General features: G+C 36.4%; 2 protein-coding genes across 7 annotated transcripts in view; one reads left to right on the top strand and one right to left on the bottom strand.

Moving 5' to 3' along the window:
- LOC134531930 (serine/threonine-protein kinase polo) overlaps positions 1-15,018 on the top strand; it is a 29,895-nt gene extending 14,877 nt beyond the window's left edge. The window contains exons 7-10 of the mRNA XM_063367981.1: positions 163-303; positions 3,298-3,451; positions 5,395-5,641; positions 8,956-15,018. Of these exons, the coding sequence (XP_063224051.1) occupies positions 163-303; positions 3,298-3,451; positions 5,395-5,641; positions 8,956-9,165 (752 nt within the window). The 3' untranslated portion in view covers positions 9,166-15,018. The remainder of the gene's footprint in view (positions 1-162; positions 304-3,297; positions 3,452-5,394; positions 5,642-8,955) is intronic.
- A 2,009-nt stretch (positions 15,019-17,027) lies between these two features.
- LOC134531931 (uncharacterized) lies at positions 17,028-25,438 on the bottom strand. 6 transcript variants are annotated; one of them, XM_063367986.1, is made up of 3 exons: positions 25,232-25,438; positions 20,434-20,589; positions 17,028-17,421 (listed from the first exon to the last, which is right to left on the bottom strand). In XM_063367986.1, the coding sequence occupies exons 1-3, from the start codon at positions 25,253-25,255 to the stop codon at positions 17,272-17,274; spliced, it is 330 nt and encodes a 109-aa protein (XP_063224056.1). In that variant the 5' UTR covers positions 25,256-25,438; the 3' UTR covers positions 17,028-17,271. The 6 variants fall into 6 exon arrangements, with proteins under 6 accessions (XP_063224056.1, XP_063224052.1, XP_063224053.1 ...); XM_063367982.1 differs by having other exon boundaries at positions 17,028-17,464; positions 25,232-25,315; XM_063367983.1 differs by lacking the exon at positions 25,232-25,438 and adding an exon at positions 24,314-24,471 and having other exon boundaries at positions 17,028-17,464.
- Between the last annotated feature and the right edge of the window lie 1,334 nt (positions 25,439-26,772).

Genomic DNA, 26,772 nt, shown 5'->3' with positions numbered 1-26,772 from the left:
TTACTCGTAAGTAATTTATAGGAACTGTGAAAACACTTGGTATTAATGAGAGTTTTGTATAAACAGGGATTCTGTCAATGAGGTTCCACTGAATTAAGGTTGTGCCTTAGCGCGTAAATTTTGTGTTGAAATTATTCCGAGTGGTATTTGTGTGTATTCCAGCCAACATCAGTCCACTTGGCGAAGAAGTGGAGGATGCCGCGGCAGCCCATGCACGTGAGAACTTGTTGAAGTTGAATGCGAAACTGCAGCGAGTTGTGGCTGTGATTGCGAGCAATGCAATAAACAACGTCGAACTGGGAGGTATGCTCTTGCATACTTAATATTTAATGTACTAGTGTATAAGTTTGTGACATTTCTTTATTTGAGAAGGGTGAGTCTGTAATTTTTTAAGTCGTGCAGAGTCTATTTATTCCGTTGAGTCCACACTTAATTTGTTTTTAGTAGAGTCATTTAATTAAAACCTAAATATTAAGCTAGTTTTACTGTCTGTCCCCCCTTCCCAACCTAATTAAAAGTAAAAGTACTAATAGTATATGCAAATATGAGAAGAGATAAGACCATCTGATTTTTTTAATATTTAGTGTTATAAATTACAAACTAGTGATGGGTCAATTCCTGTTTTTTCTCGGTTCAGTACCGGTTCTTAAAAATCGGTTCTCGGTTCTGACTTAAAAAAAATAAAATAAACATTATTCACACATTATTTATGAGGTGTTTCGAGTAATAAACTATGTTTATGTATTGTTTTGGCTACAAATTCAAGCACTAAAAAGCCTGTATCCAGACTTACATCTTCAACAATTTACTTTTATAACACTGAAAATAATAATTTATTTGTATTGTTCTGTCCTTAATGTTTTTATTGTATGCTTACAAAGAAATGCATTGGCATAATTTTTCAGTCTTTAAAGAAGCTATCAAAGCAAATAAAAGGTTTAGTATAGTTTTCAAGCTACAGCAAACACCCCAACCTATTACAAATGTAATATTTATTTATTAGTGAAAAATAATTCTAAATAATATAAAGAACACTTAATGAAACTAAAATTGACTATATTAATCTATCAATTACCTCAAGAAATCTACATACACCCTTCTTTAAAACACAGGAATAAAAAGAAAATATTTCAATAATGGATGCCATTTGTTACACAATTTGCACTATTTTGCCAGAATAATTATACTTTACAAATGTCAACAAGCATTTTGTTTGACAAGTCAACAGTAAAATACATCTAAACATCCATACACCACTTTGCTAAAATACAAACAACTTTAAAAAACATTATTTTTTATCTTGTGTCCGTGGGATTTTCATCAACGCTATTAACACTAAAAACAAAGACGTGCCACTTTTGAAGCAATCCCGTTTGCCTTAAAAAAAAAGTTATTAGCCCTTCCGCTAGATGGCTCCACAGCACTGCACAAAAAGCATAAATTTTAGATTGCCTAAAATTGTTACACAAATATTTAAAATCAATCATCAATTCTATTAAACAAATATACTATGAAATTTTCACTTTTAATTGTTCTTTATACACCAGCCACCAATACTCAATGAACTGCCTATTTTAAAAACCAGTGAAACAATAATGGCGTCTTTCTGTTCTCATATCTCTGCTGAGGCACGTTATACAGTTGCACACATTGATGAACTACATCTATGGCATCTTCAACTGTTATGTTTTTATTGAAAAACGTACTTTGTTTACAAATGTGACGAGAATATTAAATATTTTCACGTGTAATTTTTTTTATAGTTATTGATGAATATTATTCCACAGAAGTCCAAAAAAATAATTCATATGTAAATTGGACGTGAGTTGAACCATTTCATGCTGCAGTTAAGTTGTAGTGAAGGACTTTTTTTGTAAAGGGTTTTGCTATACTTTCGGTACCGGTACCAGCACCGACATTTTAGCTGCGGTTCTCGGTGCCGGTTAAAATGCTGAGAACCGGAGAAACCGAGAATCGGTAGCGACCTATCCCTATTACAAACTACATAAAATATTATTATCTCACTTCAAATTTTTTAAGTGTGTTGTATCTTTTAATAAAGGGAAATTACACTGAATATTTGTTTACGGTTTTGAAGAGTTTTTTGTTTTTCTCTAGTGGTTCCTACATGTCCAAGATATCGCACTTCAATGATGTCATGTTTTTTTTTTTTTTTTTCGTTTACTGAAGAAAACCAAGGGGTCGTCCTTGTATGTGGGTTGCACCTTTAATTTGTTAAAAAAAAAAAAACAGTAATCAAAAAAATGTTATAGCATATACCGTATATACTCGTGTATAGCGCGCCCTTTTTTCCCCTCAAGTAAAGGAAAAAAATAAGGATGCGCACTATACACGGAAAAAAAAGTTTGGGGGGGGGAGTGGAAGTCGTTAACTGACGGGTGACGTTTCTGGCCAGCCCCCACACATACGCACGAGCAACAAGGCCTCTGTTTCACACACACACACACACACACACACTCTCACAACCTGGTCTCTCGTGCACACACACACACGTGTGTGCGCGCAAGCTCGCACATCATGGTCTCTTGTTTATTTTTAGACCTCCCCCCTTTACAGAAAGCCAGCTCAGAAGCTAGTAAAAAGAGAGAGAAAGAATGTTGTCACCAGTCCCCCCCCCCCCCTCATCCGGTCCAATTTCTTCGCTTCCTCCATCCCAGCAGCGACCGGTGAGTCATCTAGTTCTCCGCGCCAGCTTAGCAATGTAGCGCGGCACGCCTCCCTCCCTCCCACGTACCAGTTGTGACGATACAGCGCTTCATTATCTTCCGTCTAACACAGCAGAGTTTAAGTATTTTCCTGACGCATCACCACACATCAATTTAAATAATCAAGTACCACAAAATGTTAGTAAAATTTATTTATGGAAAAAAAATTTTCAATTTTTTTTTCTTTGGAATTTGTTGCAAAAATCGTGGTGCGCACTATACACGAGGGCGCGCTATACACGAGTAAATACGGTACTTCAATATTTAACTATCTGTTTTAGAAAATCACTATTGTAAAGGTATAGATAAAAATATAATTAGCTATGCTTTCAACACAAGTTAAACTTGAGCAATTGGCAGAACTAAGCTTGAGTTTTCGAGTCATGGCCCATCTCTGGATCTTATGGAAACTTTTAAGGGCATTTGAACAGATTTGTTCACAATACTAAGATTGAAATGCATGCTCAACATATTAGGCTTCATGCAGTACTTGAAAAATTTTCAATTATTTAATGTTACATGCACACATCTTGAGTATTTTTCAGCTCATGTTAAGATATTCTGTGTCCAGACGAATCAACAGACCCTGCAGCTCAGCCATTGGTCTGGATAAGCAAGTGGGTGGACTATTCAGACAAATATGGCTTCGGTTACCAGCTCTCGGACGATGCTGTGGGGGTGATGTTCAACGACAGGACAAAAATTGTCATGCTGCCCAATGGCCTGTGAGTTGATAAAAGTTATTGCATTTCCACTCTTGAAGTAGTAGTTGTTCTTTACTATAGAAAGTGAGCAGAACAGCCCTAACAAAAATTTGAAAGTTAAAATATTGCCAGGATTTTGGTTGTGTGCATCATTATTTAGTTAATTAAAGTAGAATTGTTGTAACAAAAGAACCTTGTTTTCTCGCATAATCGTCTCTCATTTTATTCTAAAATCAAGTTTGAAAAGTAGGGGTGTGACAATTATGCTAGAAAAAAAATTTGTTAGATAGTTATTTATGAAAAGTACGTTTATTTAATAAGTGATGTTTAAAAGAGTAATCCAAACAATTTAAATTAATAAGTCATGCAACAAAACCTTTCTTAAACTTTAAATAGAAAAACCAAAATTGTGATGCGAACGCAAGCCACTTGAATCTGTGACGTGAACTAACGCGTAACTATTGTCGTAGTACATACTTGCCACGAAAGAGTGCGGGCCATCAAATGTAGTTAACTCAGCAGTTGACAGAGAGCGCGCGTTGCATGCAATCGGCGAGATATCGATATTAGACTACGTGTGCGTGCTCTATACAGGAAAAACATAACCAAACACTAATGATGCCAACTAGCGCTTTCTACATTATTGTAAATGGTGCATTGCGACGATGCAAACTAACAGATAAAGGTGGTAATGTTTGAAAACGTCTTTAAAAGAAAATTTACACATCAGACAACTTTGTATTTTCGTTAATTAAATAAGTAAGTGGTAATGTCCGAATAAATATTAGATTTCTACTTTAAAATACATCGTTTTATATGGAAAACCTACACAAAGCGCTCGGCATCTAATAGCGAGACCAAAAACAACATGCAATGTTTATGCAAGAAGTTTTTTTATCCCAAATTTGACTGCCTAAAATATAGGTGCGGCGATTATGCGAGTGTGACGATTATGTGATAAAAGAGGGAAAATATCAGTGTTTCTTTCTGTAACGCAATACCTTTTATGTTTATCCATGCTGAAAAAACTGTTAGTTGCCTATCTTGCATTACAAGTGTGCACTGACGTACAAAACATTCAGTTACAAAAGTGTTTATGTAATGTGTTAGTGTCGGCTTGCACTCTTTGCTATTAAATCAGCTCATATCTCTTTAATCCTAGAGGCTGCACAGAGCTGTCAACTTTTTTTTATTTGTCTGGCTCTGTGTTTTTAATAGCACACAAATATGGATTATTGTTATTTACCTAAGCAAGGTGATGGTAGTTAAGTAAATTAATAATGGAATGTAACAATATGGTTATCTGTTTTTCAGTATTTCTATTTTCACTTCTGTACATGAAAAAATCTTAGTTCTATTTTTCTGGAATACAAATTTTGAAGCTACAGTGGAGTTTCGCTAATCCGGACTAGTATATAGTACTGGACCCTGTCCGGATCTCCAAAAGTCAGGATTAAACGGAATTTGCTTTGGAATGCACTAAATACAAGTTTTAAATGAGTAAAACTATAACAATGGATATTTTCCTTCATAACTAGAACTTTTCCTACAGCTTAATTTTACTTTTAACACTCATGTGTGTGTAGTCCTAAGTTTTCGAACGACATACTGATGTGGGATTAACAAACAAAACGTGTGTGATGTAATCCCGTTTGGATTAACCGGATGTTCGGACAAGCAGGGTCTGGATTAGCAGGACTCTACTGTAGGTCCAATAAAGAAATCAATTATTTTTTATTTATTTATTTTTTTAATTTGGAGAAATTATTTTTTAAATTTTACATTATCGTCAAACTTGCTGGTAAAAACATGTCTTACTATAGTAATGTGATTTGAAGTTAGGTGTTGTAACATCCGTGCTGTCACAATACAGAGTAAACTAGGGTAAACTCTTTCAAAAAGACTGAATGAAGAATGAGTGCGTGTTCGGATCGGAAGATTGCGTTTTCCCCTTTTGTTTGCAGCAACGTGCACTACATCCAGCAGAACGGGAAGGAGTCGTACCACACGATGAACGAGTACCCCGGCCGCCTGGACAAGAAGATGAAGCTGCTGACGTACTTCCGGCGCTACATGAGCGAGCACCTGGTGAAGGCGGGCGGGGCCGTCGCGGTCCGCGAGAGCGACGCCCTGAGCCGCACCCCCCACCTGCAGGAGTGGTTCCGCACTTCCTCGGCCGTCGTCATGCACCTCACCAACGGCACTGTGCAGGTGTGCCGTGATTCCCTTCCCCGCGCCCTCCCGAGACACGGTCCAGCGACCACCGAATAGTTGATGTCGTCGCTGTTACTGCAAAGGGTCGCGTGTCAGAAATTGGCATTTTTAAATGTTCGGCCGTCGGTGTATTTCGGAAGGCAACCTATGTTGTGGGGAAAGAGTCTTTCGTCAGTAACTGTGAAGTAAGAAGCACAATTCTAAGAATATACTACCAAAATTTCATAACATAATATGACGACCCTGATGAATGAAACAAGTTTTTTTTTTATCTCCTGGAAAGTGAGACGGTTTTGACATATACGACCTTTTGCAGTAACAGCGACGTTGTGTTTGTTTAGTTAAATATTTTGTCTGTAACACATTATTTTTTTTATTTCACTCGTAACTGATTTTTTTTTGTCTCACGTTTTGGCAGATTGTTTTAGTTTTCACTGAATTTAATATTAAAATAGGCAGTACTGAATTTTGTGTTGTCGTTGGTGCTAATAGTGTGCAATACTGAAACAAGCATGAAACCATAAACAAAACTACTACAAAAATAGGTTTTAACTTCAATTATTGTTTGCATTAAACTTAAACTTTGGTTTTTTTTAACTCACTCTTATTATGTTAAAAGAAGATCAGTGTTGATGGGTTTTATTCCCAGCTCTTTAGCAATCGCCACTCGATGTGGGTAACTCGCCTGTTGCTGCACCACACGCACTGTCGTATGTAGAGTAGTATTATTTTAGTGCTCATTACGTTAGTGCCGTTTTGCACTGGTTAACCAGCTTAAGCAGTTCAGCTTCAAAGAACCATATTTTTTCTAGCCACAGATTTCCAAGCCAAACGACCCGTTTACAATAGTACAGTAATTCCAGCATTCGGAATGGGGAAGGAGGAGTTAGATTCCCTGCTTAAGGTGGTGGAAATACCTAGGTTTTGCATGACTGAGGGTTCTTTCCATTATCTTATTATAAATATATACTTTATTAAATAATTAGCTTCTCTGGCAACACATAGGGGGAGTTTTTTATTCGGTGGGGTGTTGTTGGCATGAAGTTAACCATCAGTGATGTAAACATTTACAGATACCCAATTTAAATTGGAAAATAGTAACAAACATTGTAAATATCCGTGGACTTTTATGTTTTTATGCCAACCCATTTCGGGCTTCAAATATCTGTATACAGTAAAACCCTGTTAAGAAGTTTTTCAAGGGACTGGATGCTTAAAAATTCTTAACAGGGAAAACTTCTTAAAAGGGAAAAGTAATTTTTAACGTAAAAATCGATTTTACTCAAATGACATGTACTGTATTCACACAAAAATACACTTACTATCATTGGCATGCTGGAATAACGGAATAACTAATGACATGTTTTATCAGTAAATTGAATTATTAAAACTGTATTTAATTTAATAAGCACATTAAAATTAGTATTATCAAAACACTAGCAAAAAAAACAATAAATAACATTTTTGTTTTAAAAAATATACGCAAATAATTCAAAGAAAGTAATAGCTGGCGGTATATGGTTTCTTTGTTTTCGTCACGTTACTTGAATTGAATAATTGGTGTATCGATGGAACAGCCTCCAGTCCCTGAGAATGCAAGCAGGTGATTGGTCGTGCGGCTTGCGGCACAAGTTTCGAAGAAAGTTGGCGTTTCTCATTCGTCAGTTAAGCCACAAATGGGGAAAATGTTCTGCAGGTGTAACAGCCTCTCAGTCCAAACAAACGCAGGCATATGATTCGTCGAAATACACACAAGTAACAGCGTGCGGCGCAGGTTTCGACGATCGTGCACGTTTCTCATTCGTCACTCGAAACGGCGCACAGATAGAACAACGTGTGGCATGCGGCGCAGGTTTTTCGATGGTCTTGTTCTGTTCAAATTAACTACCGTATTGGCCCGAATATAAGGCGACCTGCAGTTTCAGGAGGCCCAACAAATGTAAAAATAATTTTGGTAGAAATTAATGTGAACATTCAGTAGACATACGTTTTGTGTTGATAAATCCTTTTTGTATTTATGTATACCGCATTTAACTTTCAGTTTCACTTAAGCTACGTATCACCGCAGAATAAATAAATTTATGCTGTGGTATTACTATTTAGTAGTGTGTTAAACGTAACAAAGTAAACAAAGAATGCAGCTTGCCGGAACAAAACAAGTGGCTAGCTGCCATGGTGAAGCATACGGCCATGAATAACTTCGGTGACGTGACCGCGAATATTTGTCCATATTACTCTCTGACAGAGATTCTCTGTGCTATGAATTTGAAAGAATAATCTATGATAATTATGTTGTTTGGAAGGTTTAAACATAAATAAAGCATGGATTACTGTGAAATTATTAAAATAGCTTTTGAAGTAACGTACCAAATTCCTGTAAATATGGCGTCTTCATGCGTGTTCGGCAATGTTAGTTTTACAACAAAGAAATATTGTGGAAAGACAATTGTCAGCCGTGAATTTCCAAACATTATATCCGAAATGTTCTTAACATTTTCTGTTTGTAAACGTAAACAACCGTTCTGAAAATGGCTGTGATATTTCAGTACAAATATTTCCGTTAAAAATCTGAAATTAAATTACCGTAAATGTCAACACGCGATTGTACACCAAGTACAAATATGAATTGTGTAATAAAAGGTTGCCATTTTGAGATGATTCAACGTTCACATTTTTACTCAAGATCAAATATTTTAATTTTCAATTTTAAACAATTGTGAATTACTGCAATATTGGGTGAATTTATCGTTTTCCCCGTGTGAGCTAACAATGTTTTAGTTAATATAAAAAATCGTGAACATTTTGTTTAACAATGTTTCTACTGTAGCTTTCAGCTTGGAACTAATGTTAGCGGTGCTGACGTCTTGGGTGCGAAAATAAGGTGTCTTCCAATTTCCACATCTCTCGTTTATGTAAAATAAAAAATGGCCGCCTTATATTCGGACCAATACGGTATTAAATGTTTGGAAATATGTAAATTTTTAAAATTAACCTTAAAAATTGTTGAAAAGCTTAAAGATAAACAATTTTATTTTTTCCCACAAACGCTGAACGTTATATGCGGGAAGCATATATAAAGACAAACGTTATGAAAGGGAAATATTAACATAGGGATATATGGAAGTGATCAAGGGAATAATTTTTTGAACTTAATAAACGGGAAAACGTGTTACGCTGGAACGTCTTAAGCGAGTTTTGCTGTAAATGGCAGGCCTGTGTAAAAATGAAGATTTTGCCAGAGGAACTATGTACGATGTAAAACACCAACCTTCACCAATATTTATTGCGTGTTTTTCTTCTTCTTCTTGTAGATCAACTTCACCGACCACACCAAGATCATTCTTTGCCCCTTGATGTCTGCGGTCACGTACATCGATGCATCGAGGGGTTTCCGCACATTTCGGTTCTCGACGATCGAGCAGCAAGGCTGCAGTCTTCAGCTGTTCAACAGCCTTAAGTACGCATGTGACAAGATAAACATGATACTGAAGTCCGGCGCCACTTGTGCGGAGCAGAGGTAACGTGCTGCAGTTTTTGCAACTTGTCTGTTGGCTCTGCTATGTAATAGCGTGAGGGGAGGGTGGATTAGGAGTTACGCGAACTAGGTGAAATCAAGTGTCTTTTGAAGGTTAGCGCTTAATGGAAGCAGATTGTGCTGATACTGTTCGCAACTTTTAAGTGGGTTTTTTTTGTCACCTGAAGTATTGTTTTTGTACCATTTTTTTTTTTTTTTTGCACTTGATTATCTTTTAATATTTTGTTATCTTAAATTTTAACTTGTGATTGATTTGATAAGACCAAGAGGATACGTTTTATTGGTTATATTTGGAAGGATTAAAAACTTTGTGTTTTTTTTTAATTGTTTTTACACATTAGCATGCCATAGGCCATTTTTACATTATGTATTCTTGTCAAATTGATGCCTGTATAATAGAAGATACAAATGTATGAAGTTACAAACAAACATTTTTAAATTTGTTAGTTAGGTGAAATGACTTGTGTTCATACTGTGCTCATTTGATATTCTCTTTGGTTTCATGGATAACTTCAGTTCCAAGTATTTGCTTGTTAAATAGTATGTTTTAAGATCCAAAATAAATGGAACAGTTGTTAAATGTATTAATTTTAATAAATTCCATTATCTACCAATTTCTGCTAGAAATGTAAGCTGTGAATCATTTGTAATGATGGCGTTTGTCCATTCCAGTTGTTCATTTTATAATTTCCATAAGTTATTATTAGTTTTCTTGTAATGTGTTTTGATAAGATTAAAGCCATAATATTTTGTAAAAAAAAAAATAGTAAAACAGTTGTACTTTTTTTTTACGTATTAAGAACATGATTTAATTTACTCTTCTATAAATTTATCTGCTAGTAAATACTGTTAGTTGATAAACAGTGTTGTGATTTTCAAAATTAATGTGGTATTTATTGTCTTTGATATTTTTTATTTTATTGTGTTGACCTAAAAGTGATAATATAGCTGAAGTGATTAAAATAGTTTTCTTTTTCATGCAAGTTCAATATGTATTATGTAGTGATGCACCGATTATGCAGCCGGTTAATCGGCAACTGCGATTATTGACCCAATGCCGATTAATCGTAATCGGCGATTACCATGTTAGTTTATAACCGATTGCCGATTATTGTAAACATTTTTGCTGAAACCCATACAATTTGAAAGAAAAGAAAATACATTTAAAGTTTAAACCTTAATAAGTTCTTGAATTGAAACTACAAACGGCTGAAATCTGTTAACGAATATGACCGTGGAAGGTAGGGAATGTCAACGTCTCAATACTGTTAGATAAACAGTGTTGTGATTTTCAAAATTAATGTGGTATTTATTGTCTTTGATATTTTTTATTTTATTGTGTTGACCTAAAAGTGATAATATAGCTGAAGTGATTAAAATAGTTTTCTTTTTCATGCAAGTTCAATATGTATTTTGTAGTGATGCACCGATTATGCAGCCGGTTAATCGGCAACTGTGATTATTGACCCAATGCCGATTAATCGTAATCGGCGATTACCAGGTTAGTTTATAACCGATTGCCGATTATTGTAAAATTTGTTGCTGAAACCCATACAACTTGAAAGAAAAGAAAATACATTTAAAGTTTAAACCTTAATAAGTTCTTGAATTGAAACTACAAACGGCTGAAATCTGTTAACGAATATGACCGTGGAAGGTAGGGAATGTCAACGTCTCAATACTGTTAGATAAACAGTGTTGTGATTTTCAAAATTAATGTGGTATTTATTGTCTTTGATATTTTTTATTTTATTGTGTTGACCTAAAAGTGATAATATAGCTGAAGTGATTAAAATAGTTTTCTTTTTCATGCAAGTTCAATATGTATTTTGTAGTGATGCACCGATTATGCAGCCGGTTAATCGGCAACTGCGATTATTGACCCAATGCCGATTAATCGTAATCGGCGATTACCATGTTAGTTTATAACCGATTGCCGATTATTGTAAAATTTGTTGCTGAAACCCATAATTGTAAAATTTGTTGCTGAAACCCATACAACTTGAAAGAAAAGAAAATACATTTAAAGTTTAAACCTTAATAAGTTCTTGAATTGAAACTACAAACGGCTGAAATCTCTTAACGAATATGGCCGTGGAAGGTAGGGAATGTCAACGTCTCGGCGTGTACATAGATACACTCGCCTAATAATATTTGCTTGTTTCGTGAATTGTGCTCGTACATACAAAACTGCCCCGTTTACTATTTACAGTATTTACCCCTTTCAATTCAATTACTTACTGTACAATTTATCCTGTTAAGTTAACGTCATGAATGGTATTATTGTCACAATATTTACCATGGCCACAGCCAAATCACACACGTGATTTCTTCACACAAAATATTTAGTTAAGAAAATAAATGCATTTTTAAAGCTGTCACAATTCACCATATGGCATATGTTACTTATATTAGGAAATGTAAGTCTGAAAAAAAAAAAATTGGACATGGTATTGTAGAAACGATGCGCCTAACTAATTTTCACTGCGTACCGTATGTCGGCCATGTTTGTTATGTATGATGTGAGGTTGGAACGGACAACACGCACAAATACACAATAGCGCCATCGGTTCACATTCCACTGCCGCTACATAATTCCCCTTCTCAAAGGATTGTGAAAAGTAGGCTCACGTGATGCTAATTAGTAATTAATACTGAAATGGTGATTATTTGGCATTTTTTTAGATTTAGTTCTTTTTAGTCATTAATGGGAGTTTCTAAAATAAAATACCAAATTGCAACCATAATGTTTGCACAAGTGACGATCAGAATTGAAGTTGGCAACACTGCAATAGTAATTCATGAATATTGAATACTGCAGTTTTTTTTTCGTAGACAATGGCCATTAACGTAAACACATTGTAGTTTAGCTTTGTATTTTGATTGTTGATCAACATAATGACGTCTTCAAGATCGAAAAATTAACATATGGAAATTTTTCTCGGTGGATTTAATGAGTGAATCTAAAGCAAAATGCTTAATATGTGGAACATTCATCTCACGAGGCAGTTGCGGGAACCGGAAGTCGTACACAACTACAAACATGTGGAACCACGCATAAAAAATTCATTCCAGTGAAGTGATTTCAGAAAAAATAAATAAAAGTTGGGAAAGTGAAGTAGATGATCCTGATGTCACTCCTAGACCACCTGTAAAACGTGCACTGTCACAAACAACACTACCAGCCATGGTATCAAAAAAAAATAAAGTACTTGCCCACGAATCTAAGAGCACAAGAAATGACTCGAGCTGTTGCAGAAATGATCTGTGTTGACATGCAGCCAGTCGATATTGTCAACAACAAGGTTTTAAGCTACTAATGGAGAAAGCAGTACCAAAGTATGAACTTCCTTCCAGGAAACATTTGATTACTGTAGTTATACCATCTATGTTTGAGGATGTTAAACGACGAGTAAAAACAGAACGGCGTTCAAGTAGGAATATTTAGTAAAATACTTTGTTTTTTATTTCAACTTTATGCAAAAACTGATAATCGGTAATCGTAATCGGTAATTGCAATTATTAGTGTAATAATATGTAACTGGTAATCGTAATCGGCAAAGTATAATCGGTGCATCACTAGTATTTTGCAAGCTATAAAAATTATCAGACAGTATTGCAACCAACAGATTGCTGTTCATCACGCATTAATTTTGTACTGCTGCCAAGCAAAAAAATAAATACGTATTAATTGCAATCAATGCTAGGAGTAAATTAAATGTATTAAAGTTTGTTTGATATTTAAAGCTATGTTGAGAAGGTGTAATTGGTATTTATAGTATGGTTTTGCTTTGCACACCATGTTATTGCATTTTCATGCTATTATTGTTATCTAGGTTTCTTATTCTGTTTTATTATATAAGCATTGTATTTTGTATTCTTAGGGAAATTGTTTCTTCAAATATATACAGTGAAACCTCGATTCTACGTACATTCACGGTTCTCCAAATTCTCCAAAATTTGTTTGTCCTTACGACCGAGTTGTACGTACGAACCAGCGAGGCCAAATTACGTCCATTTGTGGCTATCCCCCCCCCCCCCCCTACCCCATATTTCTCGCCGCGGGAAATGAACTGCCGTTGCCGTATCCTGCTGCCACGGGAAATGACCTGCCGTGTCAATATATTATGCTAATTTTTTTTTTGAATGAGCTTATATCCTATTTGTGCAGAAACAACACTTGAGCTAATTGAAAGTAAAAATAAAAATAAAAACTTGACACTGAAGGCAGTGACGTAAGCCCCGTGTTTACATTTTTTAATATTTTATATCAATAAAATATTAATTAACACACAATATATTTGCTCAAATAAAAAAAATACCGTGGGTACTTTAAGTGTAAATAATATTAGCTAGTAGGCCTAAAAACATTGTGAAAAACGTAACTTTATAGTCGGCAATGAACATTTTAAATCGCAAAATATACATATTTTATAACATGACAAGTTGCATTTATTTCTAAACATGTAATAATTTAAGTCTTATGCGAGTAAAAGTCCGAGTAATTATAGCAGGAGACAATCTAAAATGCACGAGGGAAAAACGTAAACTCACGAATGTATAAACGTTACGGGAATATTACGTGGCTGTTTGTCTGATACTGTATTTGTCACAACTTAGCCGAAATACTGGTACGAGACATAAACTTCACAAGATAAAATAAGCGGAGTCTTGGTAACTGTTTTATACGTATTTTATAATTTCGGAAGTATTGTATAGTTGACGAATATTTTTTAAACTAACCATTTATTTCTGGGGATCGTAAATAATTAATTATTGGTATCAAGACATCACGATGAACGTAAAATTGAACATGTCACGGCAGCGAGAAAACTGGTGCGTATACCAATAAACTGGTATTAGAACTGGACAAAACTGGTACACGGGAGGTGGAGCTTTTATTTTTTTCCGCTACGCTCGCTTCTATTGGCTGGCTGCTGATGGAAGGTCACGAGTCTGGGCGGAGCATTGAGTGAGTTATACTGCGCAATGACAATGACATTTCTCCGCGTAAGGCACGCTATTGACGGTAAATTTCCATCAATTTGCGGCCTTTTTTTTTTTTTTTTTTAAAAAAACATTTTTACTGTGACGCAATGTGTATGTAGCCCGTATTTGTTGTGAACGCTGCAGATTGCAACTGTATTTTAATAAACTTTAACATATTTCTTACACTTTTCATAATTTGTTTAAATATTTTTTGCCTCATTTTTCACGGTTTCTGAAAATCTGTATGTACGACCGAGGTGTGCATATGAACCGGGGGCCGTACGAGCGAGGTTTTACTGTACCACTTTTTCGGGGCTGGAAAAATTAGCAACTTTTCTTTTTAAAAATTTGCATCTATTTTTTAAGTTTTAGTATCTTGTGAAATTAGCCTTTTTAATGCAACATATTTAAAACTTGTTGATTACATTCTAAATGTTTTAAAATTAAATATTCAGATACGCAAATACCTACAAATAACACTATAGTTCAGTTTTGTTTAAATATATGCCTTTCTAGATTAAAAAATCAAAAATACTAGTGCTGATTTTACTTAAAAAGTTGTTAGTGCAATCTGCTAACAGAAATAAGTCAAAGATTTAATTTAAATAAATTCCAAAATCAAGATTAATTGGGTTGGGCTTATTAGGGATGGGCTGGTCAAATCCTTGAATCTCACCAAATCTCCAGTATTTGAAAGATTCAGGATTCGAGAAAAAAGATTTGAGGTAAATATTCTAAGAAAAACATTGAAGTAAAAATAGTAAATTAAAAAATTCAACACTTGCAAACTCTTAAGTTTACTAGGCTTGTTTGTGTTTATCTTTGTACTTATTCTAATACTGTTCCCTAAAATAATACTTTTTTAAATTTTTATGTATAAGTTAATTAAATACATATCATGTACTCATCTGGAAAATTTCGTTCATGGAGCAAATATAAATGTATAGGTTGCTGCATTTAGGGACCCAAACATGTGGTGAAGTAATGAAATTTGCGGAAAACTATATTCTGCGGTTTTTGAAGTTTTTCCAGAAAATTCTCAAAACCTTTTTTTCTTTAACAAAATTTTGTGCGGAACACAGCTGTTGTGTGAGTTGATTGATGTCATTTCTGAAAAAGTCACGTGGAATGTCATAGATATTTAACACACAAAAAATTTTCAGTTACAAGTATTTCATTATACAGTCAAACCTCTATCTATCGTTTTTCAGGGAATCAACAAAAAAATTCAGTAGATGTGGATATTCAATAGATGTGGACTTCACTCTTAGATTTTTAAAAAAATATTTCAACCTCAAAATTACTGTCAGAAATATATCAGTTACTTGTCATTAAAGTTTAAAAATTGAAAAAAAAAATTAAAAATGGAAGCATTTTACTTAATTCAATTTACACTTAAAAAAACATAGCCTATGCACAATAGACCAATTCAATTTCAATTTCTCTAATAATCTTAATTCGTTCATCAAGTGTTCTCAACTATTTACTATGCCAAGACATTTTAATCGCTCCAAAACGTGAAACCTCATTTGCACTTTTTATTAAGTCAACATTAACGCACATGTAAAGGAAACACCGATCAGAATCAGGAAGTAACATGTGCCATACATTAGGATAGCATGCCCGAACAATGAAATACCGGCCTACAGAAATGCAATCACGATGCTGCACATGAATCAATAAATTTTCAACGCCACAGCGGACGCCATATTGGTTTCTTTGTACCTTATAAACAAGACGTCTCAATGCTCAGTCATAATAAGGGACATGTTTATTCTTGAAGTGGTTTTATATACGTATGGTATAAAATGTTTTGTTTTTTACGTTACCATTTTTGTCGACATGAAAAAGTTTCGTACATAAATACAAGTGGATAGTGGGCAACGTTTCGTGATGAGTCGATTTCATGGAAATATGGCACCAATGTTAGCCATCTACTGTTTGTTGACAGTTCACTCGTTGCTATTATAAAATGGCTGCAGATTTAAGGTGATTTTTACTACTTCTGTATACTATCGTTACTGTTTTTATGACGGTTTCTTTCTAAGAAATGGTTATTTCAGCAAAATCTTTATTGTTAAACGATCATCTATTATAATTTATAGTGACGGGACCACATATTTTGTACGATCAATGCGGACAAAACAATAATTTGAACATCGGTACAAGTGAACTTTTTTAACTTAAGTTGTATGGCAATTTTGCCGGGACTGTAGAAAGTATACGATAAACACGGACAATCGATACATGCGCGTTCGATAGATAGAGGTTTGACTGTATTTTGAACGAATTAGAATTTTTTCTACTACAGAGCCCATGGTTTTTATTTTTGAATGCCACAAATGCTATGTGTTGCCCTATGTGCTGTGTTTGAACGTCTTTTACCTTCTTATATTTGATTATTTAGAAGAAAAAAAAGGAAAGGGAGAAGAAAGAATGGCTTTGTTTACAGTAAAGGCTGCAACTCATTTTATATTCATACCTGGTTTTACTTACATTTCTTTCAATACCTAACGTGAAACAAAATTTTTGTTTTCGAAGTAAAAAAATACGATGTTTCCCGGTAAATGTTGGGACAAAATTTAAAAATAATACGGTGATAACATACCATAACCACAGGTCCTGTTGTTTTTTTATGATTCTTTTATGTTCAGCACTGTGTGGTGTGGTCATTCCACCTCCATGTTGCAGAAGGCAATGTTGAGCCACTGCAAATTCATCTTGCTTTGTAGCCTATCCCGTGGCTATCTCCCCGTGGCGATAAGTAATACAATCAGGCAGAATACCCACCCATCATCCTCATGTGAGAATGATCTAACACCCATTCAGATGTATATTTCAGCCACTTAAACACAGATGCACATCAGTTAATATATTTATTAAATTCCATATGACAAACACTATAATTTTTCCTCAAAAATTAGACAGGCACACAACTTGGTAAATTTTCTTCTTAGTGAGTTCACAAAATGTGACTTCTACACTTTATTTTTTGCTTCTCATAATTTTGGAGGTTTTTGAAACTGAACAGGTAAAGTTTCCTTGAAGCGCCGGGGAACTTGCGAGGGTGTTGGCAACGCTGCCGGGATGTACGTCGCGACGACTACCCCAGGCTCGCCATCACCTGGACCAGCTTCTCCTCGTTGGCGCCGGCGAAGCTGTCGACCATCTTGCCCGAGCGGACGAACACAAATGTGGGCACTGCGTTGACGACGTACTCCGCCGCCAGCTGGTCTAACTGGTCCACGTCCACCTTCGGGCAGCCGTTCCCAAAACCTCCAGGTCTGCTTCGCGAACTACCCGACCTCATCTTAGAATACAGGTTTATAAACTATGCAAGGTGCGAGAACGCAATGCAAGACACAAGACACAGGCGTTAGGTGCATAAGAACCTAAGGTAGTATTTTTATTATATACAGTAAAACCCTGTTAAGAAGTTTTTCAAGAGACTGGATGCTTAAAACTTCTTAACAGGGAAAACTTCTTAAAAGGGAAAAGTAATTTCCAACGTAAAAATCTATTTTACTCAAATGACATGTGCTGTATTCGCACAAAAACACACTGTTACTATCATTGGCATGCTGGAATAACGGAATAACTAATTACATATTTTTTATCAGTAAATTGTATTATTAAAACTGTATTTAATTTAATAAGCACATTAAAATTAGTATAAAAAAAATGTTTTAAAAAATATGTGTCATTCTTCCACTTGTTAAACTTTCATACTGTGAAATAAAATATGTAACACATTTAATTAAATTATTAACTGTTACTTTTCATTTTCCATGAAAAATATGAAATATATATAGAAGCCCAGGGTAGAAAGGATATATTTTTACAATTTTTAAGTTTTAGATACGGTGATGTCTTGCAACTTGCTTACTTTAATTACTGATTTTCTTGTGCTGGTTGTTTGTTACATTGTCTCATTCCCTGCATTATTTATAAACCCAGCCTTGTGTATGATGCTCCCCTTTGAGGTTGATGGGAAGGAATAGAAATTAAATCTTGCCCAGTGTCCGAATTTGCCCAAAGTACTTACAGACACTACTTGTTCACGGAAGTGAAAGTTGCAATTAAAAAAAATATATGTACTTCTGGCATACCTCTGGTTAAAGAAACATAACTATTTTATAAACATAATGTTGGTTATATTTGATATATCATTCAAGTAGTATAAAGACGTAAAGATATTTTTAATTTTTATTTAAATGGTCTTAATAAATTGAATAAAATATTTGAACTTATTTATAAGGAAGTTTTACAATTGCATGCACATTCATACAGATCGTAACTAGGAAACTAAGTTACGTATAATCACAATGTAAATTGCTGTAGATTCGTGTGGCATTTAGTGTTCAGAATTGCTAACTACAGCTAAACATTGATTCTCCAATAATATTAATTGTTCGAAAAAAAATTGGTTGTCTGTAAAGTCGGTTTACGGACGATAGTTTAACGTGACGACATCATAACAAAACATTGATGAAATGATTGATCCAGAAGAAAAGGAAATATATTCGGCCTGAGACTGAGCTGTAATAGGTTTTTGCAACCAAACCATTTAGGCATTAAAAATATTATATTCTTTGAGGAAGCATTTTTTTTTAATTATTCAATCTTTTGCATGATAAAATCTACCTCTGCATACTTTTATGAATAAAATTGAACCATTTTTATTGAATTATCACTATTTTGTATGCAATCAAAGGAGTGAAATGCAATGTGCAATTGAATTAATAAACTTACTTTTATTTGCATTCATTAATTCAAATAAATTTATTACTTTTGAAATGTTGCGTGCGCCATATTTATTTTTACAAGTATAAAAAAAATTTCGCAACTGCTGGGTTTCGAACTGACAACCTTTAGATTAAGAGTTAGATATGCTAACCACACGCCCCCAAGGCCATACTAAGAAAATGTGTCAAATGTTTTATATATATATATAAACTTTGTTCACGGCAGGGGTATAATATTAACACGATTTTATAACAAATACGCATCCCAAATACACCAAACTTATTTATAATATGTTACAATATTTTTTAAAACATTGTAACTTATTTATAATATGTTACAATATTTTTTAAAACATTGTGCAAAAGATCCCGGGTGTAATTTGAATTAATATGTGTAACTGTAAAACACCATTGTTGGTTCAAAACGTATTTGAATATTCAACATTACTTTTAAATAACCGTACCGATTGTGCTGAAAATCGGTGGACGATCGTTAAATTACATAATATTATAAATTCAAACAACGAAAATATGATTGAAAAGTCAAATTGATGGTTCTTCCAATCGGGTGGAAGAGAAATGCCACGCATGCGTACAATGAGCATAAAGAGAGAGCCACACATGCGTACAATGAGCAAACAGAACACATCCGTAGTGGGACACTTTTTCGTGCATGCAGCCGGCGTTCATCGATTTATTAGACGTCACGTCAAAACAAGGTAGTATTAACATGTTCGGCTGACTAATACTGTTTGAGAAGCCAAACACAACCTGTCCAGATGTCAAGTTCACCGTAAGGGCAACTAAAGTATGCAAGGTCGAAAGTGAATAAACTGCATACTTGAATTCGGATACTGCCTTATTCCATTTCTGAATTCAAGTACATTTGGCCATGAGTAATTTTAACTTCTATAATATTGTCTTCTACGAACTGTATTAACCAACTAGTTTATTTTTTATTAATTTTGTATAAATAAATAAATTTAATTCCAACATAAATGTTCATATTATGTAAGTAATTTTAAGGTCTTGCTTGCCGACACACACAGTTATGGCAGTTTTCATCAAGTTTATACTTTTTCAATGGAGTCCCGCCAATTTGAATCGTGCAATAAAATACATTCCTTGCATACTGTTTCTACAATATAAACACTACACTTCACCCAGTGTTTTGGGTGTCCAGCCAACAGTACAGATCAGTACCGGTCATTTGGGGGGGGGGGTATATTTTTTATATTTTTAAAAAACTCTCTGCCGGTTTACCCTTACGATATACTGAGTCGAGGTTAGAATTGCCAAAGTTCACTTATATCATTTGTACTATTTTACGTGTGCTCTTTTTTTTCTTTCAAATCCGCCTTTCCCCCCCCCCCCCCCTCATCCCTTCCTCTTTTTTCCTTATGGAAAAAAAAAATCTTGTATCTGCCATGGCTGTAGACAGGGCAGCCTCACGAAGTAAACCAGTAATAAGGCGTGCGTGACGACCAACCACTATCACTATCACATGGTGAGGTGATCACCTTGAGGAAGACGGCGGCCGGGAAGCGCCGCGTCACCTCCTCCAGGCCGGGCGCCAGCTTGCGGCACGCGCCGCACCAGGCCGCCGCGAACATGACCACCACGAGGCGCCGGCCCGCCCCGGCCAGCTGGCGGTGGAAGTCCAGCAGGTCGCACACCTGCCGGCATAGAAGTGCGACTCTTAAACAGGGGCGCAACAACTACATTTACAAAAGGTAGGGGGTTAGGGGCAATATACCTTTTTATAAAAGAATCGTCAATCCCCCCCATTGAAGCAGGGGTCCTCCCCGGGAAAAATTTGAATTTCAAGGTGGAAAATGGTGCTATTTAAGCAGTTTTATTATCTAAAAATTGATTACACAGCACTTTCTTTGCCCCCGTTTGCCCCTACTTCAAGATTTCAGAAAAGGGGGGGGGGGGGGGGGGGGCAAAATACCCTTGTGCCCCCCCCCCCCCCCCCCCCGTTGCGCCCCTGCTCTTAAACACTGGTAGTTTAAACTGTTTTGCGCCGCATGTGACACTAAATATCTGTTGGGTGAGCCTATATATACTAGCAAAAAACTTGGACGGAAGTGTTAGTTTAATAATGTTAATTTATCTACTTGATGACTAATTGCTTCGCCCCTTACCTCGCGCCTGTCCACACAGTCTTGAGTCACTCAGTCGCCGCACTCCCACGATCCAGTCGAACATCGCGTCGCGCCTCTCTCATGGGGGTCTCTCACCCTCTTCGCAGATGTCGCACTTCTCTTCACTTCCCTTTGCTCTCGAAAATGTCGCGGTACTCACTCTGAATACGGCACTCATGGCGCGGAACTCACGCAGCACCCTTCATGAAACTCTTATCGCCAAACTTTCGCGGAGGCAGGCGTCGCTTTTTAAGTACCTGGACGCTCATCTCGAACCGACGAGTGCGGCTGTGGCGAGTCGCATCATTTCGGGACGACCCGACGCTCGAACAATCCAGAAGGGTGGAGTTAATACATGCTGCTCTGTGCAGCGGCCAGCGGAATTCCCATGGCCGCTCAGCGGTAGATAACAGCGCCGAGGGAGGACGTAGCGGAGGGGTGGAGGGGGAGGGGGGTAGTTACTACCCTTTTAATCTGGCCAGGTGCGCGTGGCAAGCCTTACGTCAGTGGATTGCATGTGACGCCAGTGGCCGTGCAGGGCCGCCAGCCAGCTCCGAACCTGATATCTCAAATCTCTCGCGTTCGTATTGTTATGAATGCTACCATCCAGTGGATTGGGCCTAAAAAACTTAACTAGGTCTCAGACTCGGCAATCATAGTTTCTCTCTCTCCCCCCCCCCCCCCCCCCCCCCCCCCCCCCCCCCCCCCCCCTCCATTGCTTCCGCCGGCTCACTTGCGACAGTCGGTACGGTGATTACGACAATGGAATCTTGCATTTCCACAGGGATGGGAGTCGCACCCATTCTCCCAAGTTTTCCAATCGCTCATGGAAAAACTACATTTTCCAAGGATCTATATATTTTACGGTTAAAGAGTATTTTAAATAACGCTAAAATAACCTTATCAACCTTATGTTAATGGTTACGATAACGTAACAACCTTACCTACCCTCCCAGAAAAAAAAAACCTTATTTATTACACTGACCAAAACTAACCTACTTCGGTAAACTTGGGAACTGTTTAGGTTGTGGTCGTGTCTTTCCTCTCTATGGTTGATTGGGAAGGGGGGAGGGGGGTTGACCGGAGTGTTGTGAGGGTTAGATACTGAATACCTATTTAAACGGGAGTCGGAAATGCTGAAAAGTAATAGTTCTTTATTTTAAACTAGCGGTTTTGGTGTCGGGGGGAGGAGAGCGAATAACCGGCAGAGGCGGCTCCAGGAATATTCTTCGGGAGTGTCCCTATCGTACAAAGAAATGATACAGAAGTTGCTTGGCTTCTGGGTTGTAGCCGCGTTGAAGGCAATGATATCACCAATGTTTCGGTTGACGTTGCAGTCGCCATCATCAGGGAGTAGTTATCTACTGAAATATATATTTTTTTTTTTTACACCTAGCCGAATTTAATCTAAATGTGTGGGAGGGATCCAGGTTGGAGGATCTAGGTGCGTCTCAGGCCGAAGCTTACAAACTTTGCCATGCGGGGTTTTAACCATGCAGAAAGAACAAGGGCGCGTGAATCTTGTGCTATATTGGGGTTTATTGGCCAGTCATGGCTGCGATTGGCGCCCCTTAGGTTGCCGAGCGTAAAAGCTAACTAAAATGACCCAGGTAAAACAGACACAGGGAAAACCCTGGGCCGGATCATGCGGGGATCAATTAATCATGCATTAATGCAAGCGAGAAAACAGTTTTAAACAGTTTGCGCAGTGTTAAAAAGATTTCTCTCCACGCAAAGCCGTAAACAACGCTGATCACTTCCCTCAGGTTCTGTGTCTATCGAAATCATTCTAATTGCAGAGCGAATTTTAAAACTATGTAATGAAACTGCTCCGATAAAAAAAAAACACTGCTTTGGACCTTATTTTGGACAAGGAATTTTATTATTGAAAACTATAATTTACAGATAATACTATAATAATAAGACTATGAACTTTGGTTCGCGCCATCCGCCTCAGATTGCAGCGTCGTGGTTGTTACACATTTCCGTTCCGTGACTTCAGTCGCATTCACAAAATTACTCCCACCAAATGCCATATACCGAGAGCTAAGCTGTTACACATCAGAAATGTTGGTTTTGAAAAGTTGTTTGCTACATCATGCAATAGTGAGATGGACCTGACAAAATTAGTAGGCCCTAACTTTAAACGGCCGTTGGCTTGACTCGAACACAATAGAACAAGGAGGGAATATTTAAGTGCGACTCTTACCATGTTTTGCGCGATATGTGACGCTACCTGTTGGGTGGGCCCATAACTTCTAGCAAAAAAAAAAAAACTCTGGTGGGAGGATCAAACCCAAAGTATTAGCTTCATAGTAATGTATCTACTTGATGACAAGTTTCTTAGCAGAAGAGATCTAAATTATGAAAGAAAAAAACCCTTGTATATAAATGAGTAGGAGATGCCACACCACAATAAAGCCGCGATGTCCGATAATTACGGAATTAACTTTCACTGGTTTGCAGGGACCGGAAAGTTACTTTTAAAAAGTAACTCAGTTACAGTTACAAATACTCCATTGGAAATGTAACCCTGTTACAACTACAAGTTACACTACTGAAAATAAACCAGTTACAGTTCTGAGAAAAGTAACTGTAAGTTACTTTAACAGTTACTTTGTGAAAAGCTAAAAATGTGATACGTGAAATTGTTATAATTAAAAGCTAATAAAACATATTGTGATTAGTAAAGATATATGTTTCTTTCAACTGAAAAAATTTAAATAGGTCTTAAATTACATTGAGTAATTAGTTCACACTACAAAATTGTTCGCAGCACCACACAATAAGCACTTCACAATAAGGTTATTTTTATTACTCGACCGAACTTCTAAAAAATTGGAATATGAAGGCCACGGCAACGAAAATTCTGGACTGCTTTCTGGGTATCTCGCTTCATTAGATTATGTCATTGCTTTCGCGCATGTGCACAGGTAGGTTAATTAATTAAACAGCACAGCAGTAAACCCGCATGTCGCAAATATTAAATAAATGACAATTAAAATACCAGCGCAGGCTAGCCAACAGCAGTTTTACAAGTACAAGCAATAACATTGCAAATAATATGCTTGTCGGGATTTTCGTTCTGGGATTGAAAAAATCAACAAATCGTTGTTCGTTCAATAAGAAATACATTTAAAAAATGTAACGCAAGTAGTAACGACAATTATCGTTACTTTAAGGCAGAAAAATGTAAGTCAGTTACAGTTACAGTTACTGAAAACTTAATATATTGCGTTACCACGATCGTTACCATAAAAAGTAACTGTTACAAATAACGCCGTTACTAGTAGCGCGTTACTTCCAGTCCCTGCTGGTTTGTTTGCCTGATAAGAGCTGTTGTTGCATTACTTCTCACAATCAATGTAGCTATGTTAGCCATAGAGTAAGTAAAGGGAGAGGCGCCACTCCCATAGTAATGATCGTTAGCTTAAATTAGTAAACAAAACCAAGGTCAATAGTGACCTTGAAACAAAACCCTTGCGATCATACCATTTCTTTGCAACTTGACAACGAAAAAATTACAGCCAAATACAACCTGAGGAAGGTTTAGCGCGTGATAGTTGGCATCTTTGTTCACAAGCTTTGTGCAAAAACGGCACATCAATTCTATTTATTTTACTTTTCTCGTGTTTTTGTTTATATAAACGGCGAAACCTGTCCTCGATAATTGTGTAAACATTAACCTCCGTATCACGCCTCACTGTTATTGTTACATGCTCTAATTTTCGTTTTCGGCAATATGCCACGCAGCATCTTTCAAATCCCATTATTACCACGAGACAATACAAAGATGGCTGTATGATAGCTCGAAGCTCGACCACAGAACAGAGAATCAAACCCAACAAAATTATAAAAATGGCATCACAAGAAACTATTTATAATTAGAAAAGAAGTACCTAATTTCTAGTACTGTAACAGCAACTTAGATTGACACAAATTAATTACAACTGGACATGTAATAAACTAAATAGATCAAAACTTGTAATATATTTTTCCCGATGTTGGTGAAACATGGTATGATCCAATTTTTAAGGATTCAGTTCGTCCTATCTACTGTCACCCCTACTATCTAGCGGGTAGGCCCAAACCCTCTTCAAAAACTAGGTCACAGTCTCGGCAATTAGAGTTTCTCCCCCGTGGGTCCGCTAGTGTGCCGCGCCGTGTTTACCTGGTGGAGCCTCGTCGTGACCATCGTCGGCGACTGAGGGTGTCGGGGGTGTCACGTGACCGCTGTTCCCGCGGCCCTGCAGCGACCCCGTCCGGAAGGCTCCAAGACACGCAAAACCTGCGAGGAGTTAAGTTCTGCAGAAAATAACCTTGCAGTCTGTGCCGTGAGAAACAAAAATATGTACTAGTATTTGTTTATTGTTTGTCTTATTTCCCCTCCCCATAGAGAAAACACTAATGCGCGCAACTGCCCTTATCTTTGCACGCATCTACTCTAGTGCTTGAACAGAACTGTCGTTGAAGAGTTGACGAATCACTCGCTTCGGACTTTTAGAATTTTTGTAACTCTTAAGTTTATTTTAATGTTCCAGGAAATTTCAAAATATACTCAAGCTATATTTTTTAATCTTCGTTAGTTTTTTTTATGGAGATAAGAAGTAAAAGAGTTAGTGTTTACAATATTGACAATATAAATAAGTGAAGTCAAAATTAGAACGAACACCGTCCCCTTTTCGTATCTGAGCAGCAAAACAATTTTGGTTATAAAGAAGTTTTACGCGTTATTCCTTGCAGATGTATCATGTTTGTTTAACAGTACTCATTTCATGATGGAATTTTCACGATTCTTCCTTAGCGAACGAAACTGACTTCAACTTTAGATCTGACACCCACTTCATGGACTAATGCCTCCATGATTTTTTCATGTGTAAACATCTTAGCTCTCGGTATACGGCATTAAATAGGAGAAATTTTGTGAAAATGGAACGGTAGACAATGAACAAAAATGTGTAAACTAGAAGGTGGACACACGTGTGGCAACATAAACTCGTATGTAGTCACTTTAGTAAATATTAGGGGACATACAAAACGTATTGGTAAGCCAAATTTAAATTTATGATGAAATACCTTGAAATATATTTGAGTAATTACACTTTTTAACGTACTTAAGAAACTGACATACAACAATTACAATACATATTCTCATTATTTTTTAATGGGATTAGTAGCTCAGAAGTTAAGCACGCGCTTGTTGATCTCAAGGAAAACTTTATTGTATTAACTGTTTAATGAATTTGAACAAGAAAAGCAGTATTTTAATAAAAAAATACTTCTCGAAAGTCAGGTCCAAAGCTGGGATTTCGTACTTGTTCAAGTCTTTTTCGCTCTTATCGGAGAAATTTCATTTATAGTTTAAAATTTAGCATAGGCGTGCCTACAAAGGGGGGGGGGGGGCAGGTGGGCCATGCCCCCCCCCCCCTAATGTAATCACTCAGATCGGCATTTTCTCTAATGCGTTCGTTAATATTCGTATATTCCTGGCACTGTGACACTCAAACTGTTTTTCAGTGTTGCAGCGTGCTAATTAACAATATTTTTAAACATTTTATACTTTTGGAAATACAGCCGCCTTAGTTTATTTAAAACACGAGGTCATGGCCAAGCAAAAAAAAAAAAAATATATATTTTAAGAGGTTTGTTGAAGTTCTGTTGTCTGAATTGCTGTGTTTGCATTCACTAAAAAGAAGTTCATTTCAAGGTAGA

The sequence above is a fragment of the Bacillus rossius genome, chromosome 5 (genome assembly GCF_032445375.1).
Source record: "Bacillus rossius redtenbacheri isolate Brsri chromosome 5, Brsri_v3, whole genome shotgun sequence".
NCBI classification, from domain to species: Eukaryota; Metazoa; Arthropoda; class Insecta; order Phasmatodea; family Bacillidae; genus Bacillus; species Bacillus rossius.
Note: the sequence above shows the minus strand (reverse complement) of the source record. Positions and strands in the feature narration are given on the sequence as shown.

Bases quoted from the DNA above. Each gene is read 5' to 3' on its own strand.
- LOC134531931 (XM_063367982.1), bottom strand. From the start codon at position 25,255: ATGGTCACGACGAGGCTCCACCAG. The intron at 20,590-25,231 runs GTAAACACGGCG...CTATGCCGGCAG, and splicing joins TCACGACGAGGCTCCACCAG to GTGTGCGACCTGCTGGACTT. The intron at 17,465-20,433 runs GTGATCACCTCA...GAGGTCGGGTAG, and splicing joins CGGCCGCCGTCTTCCTCAAG to TTCGCGAAGCAGACCTGGAG.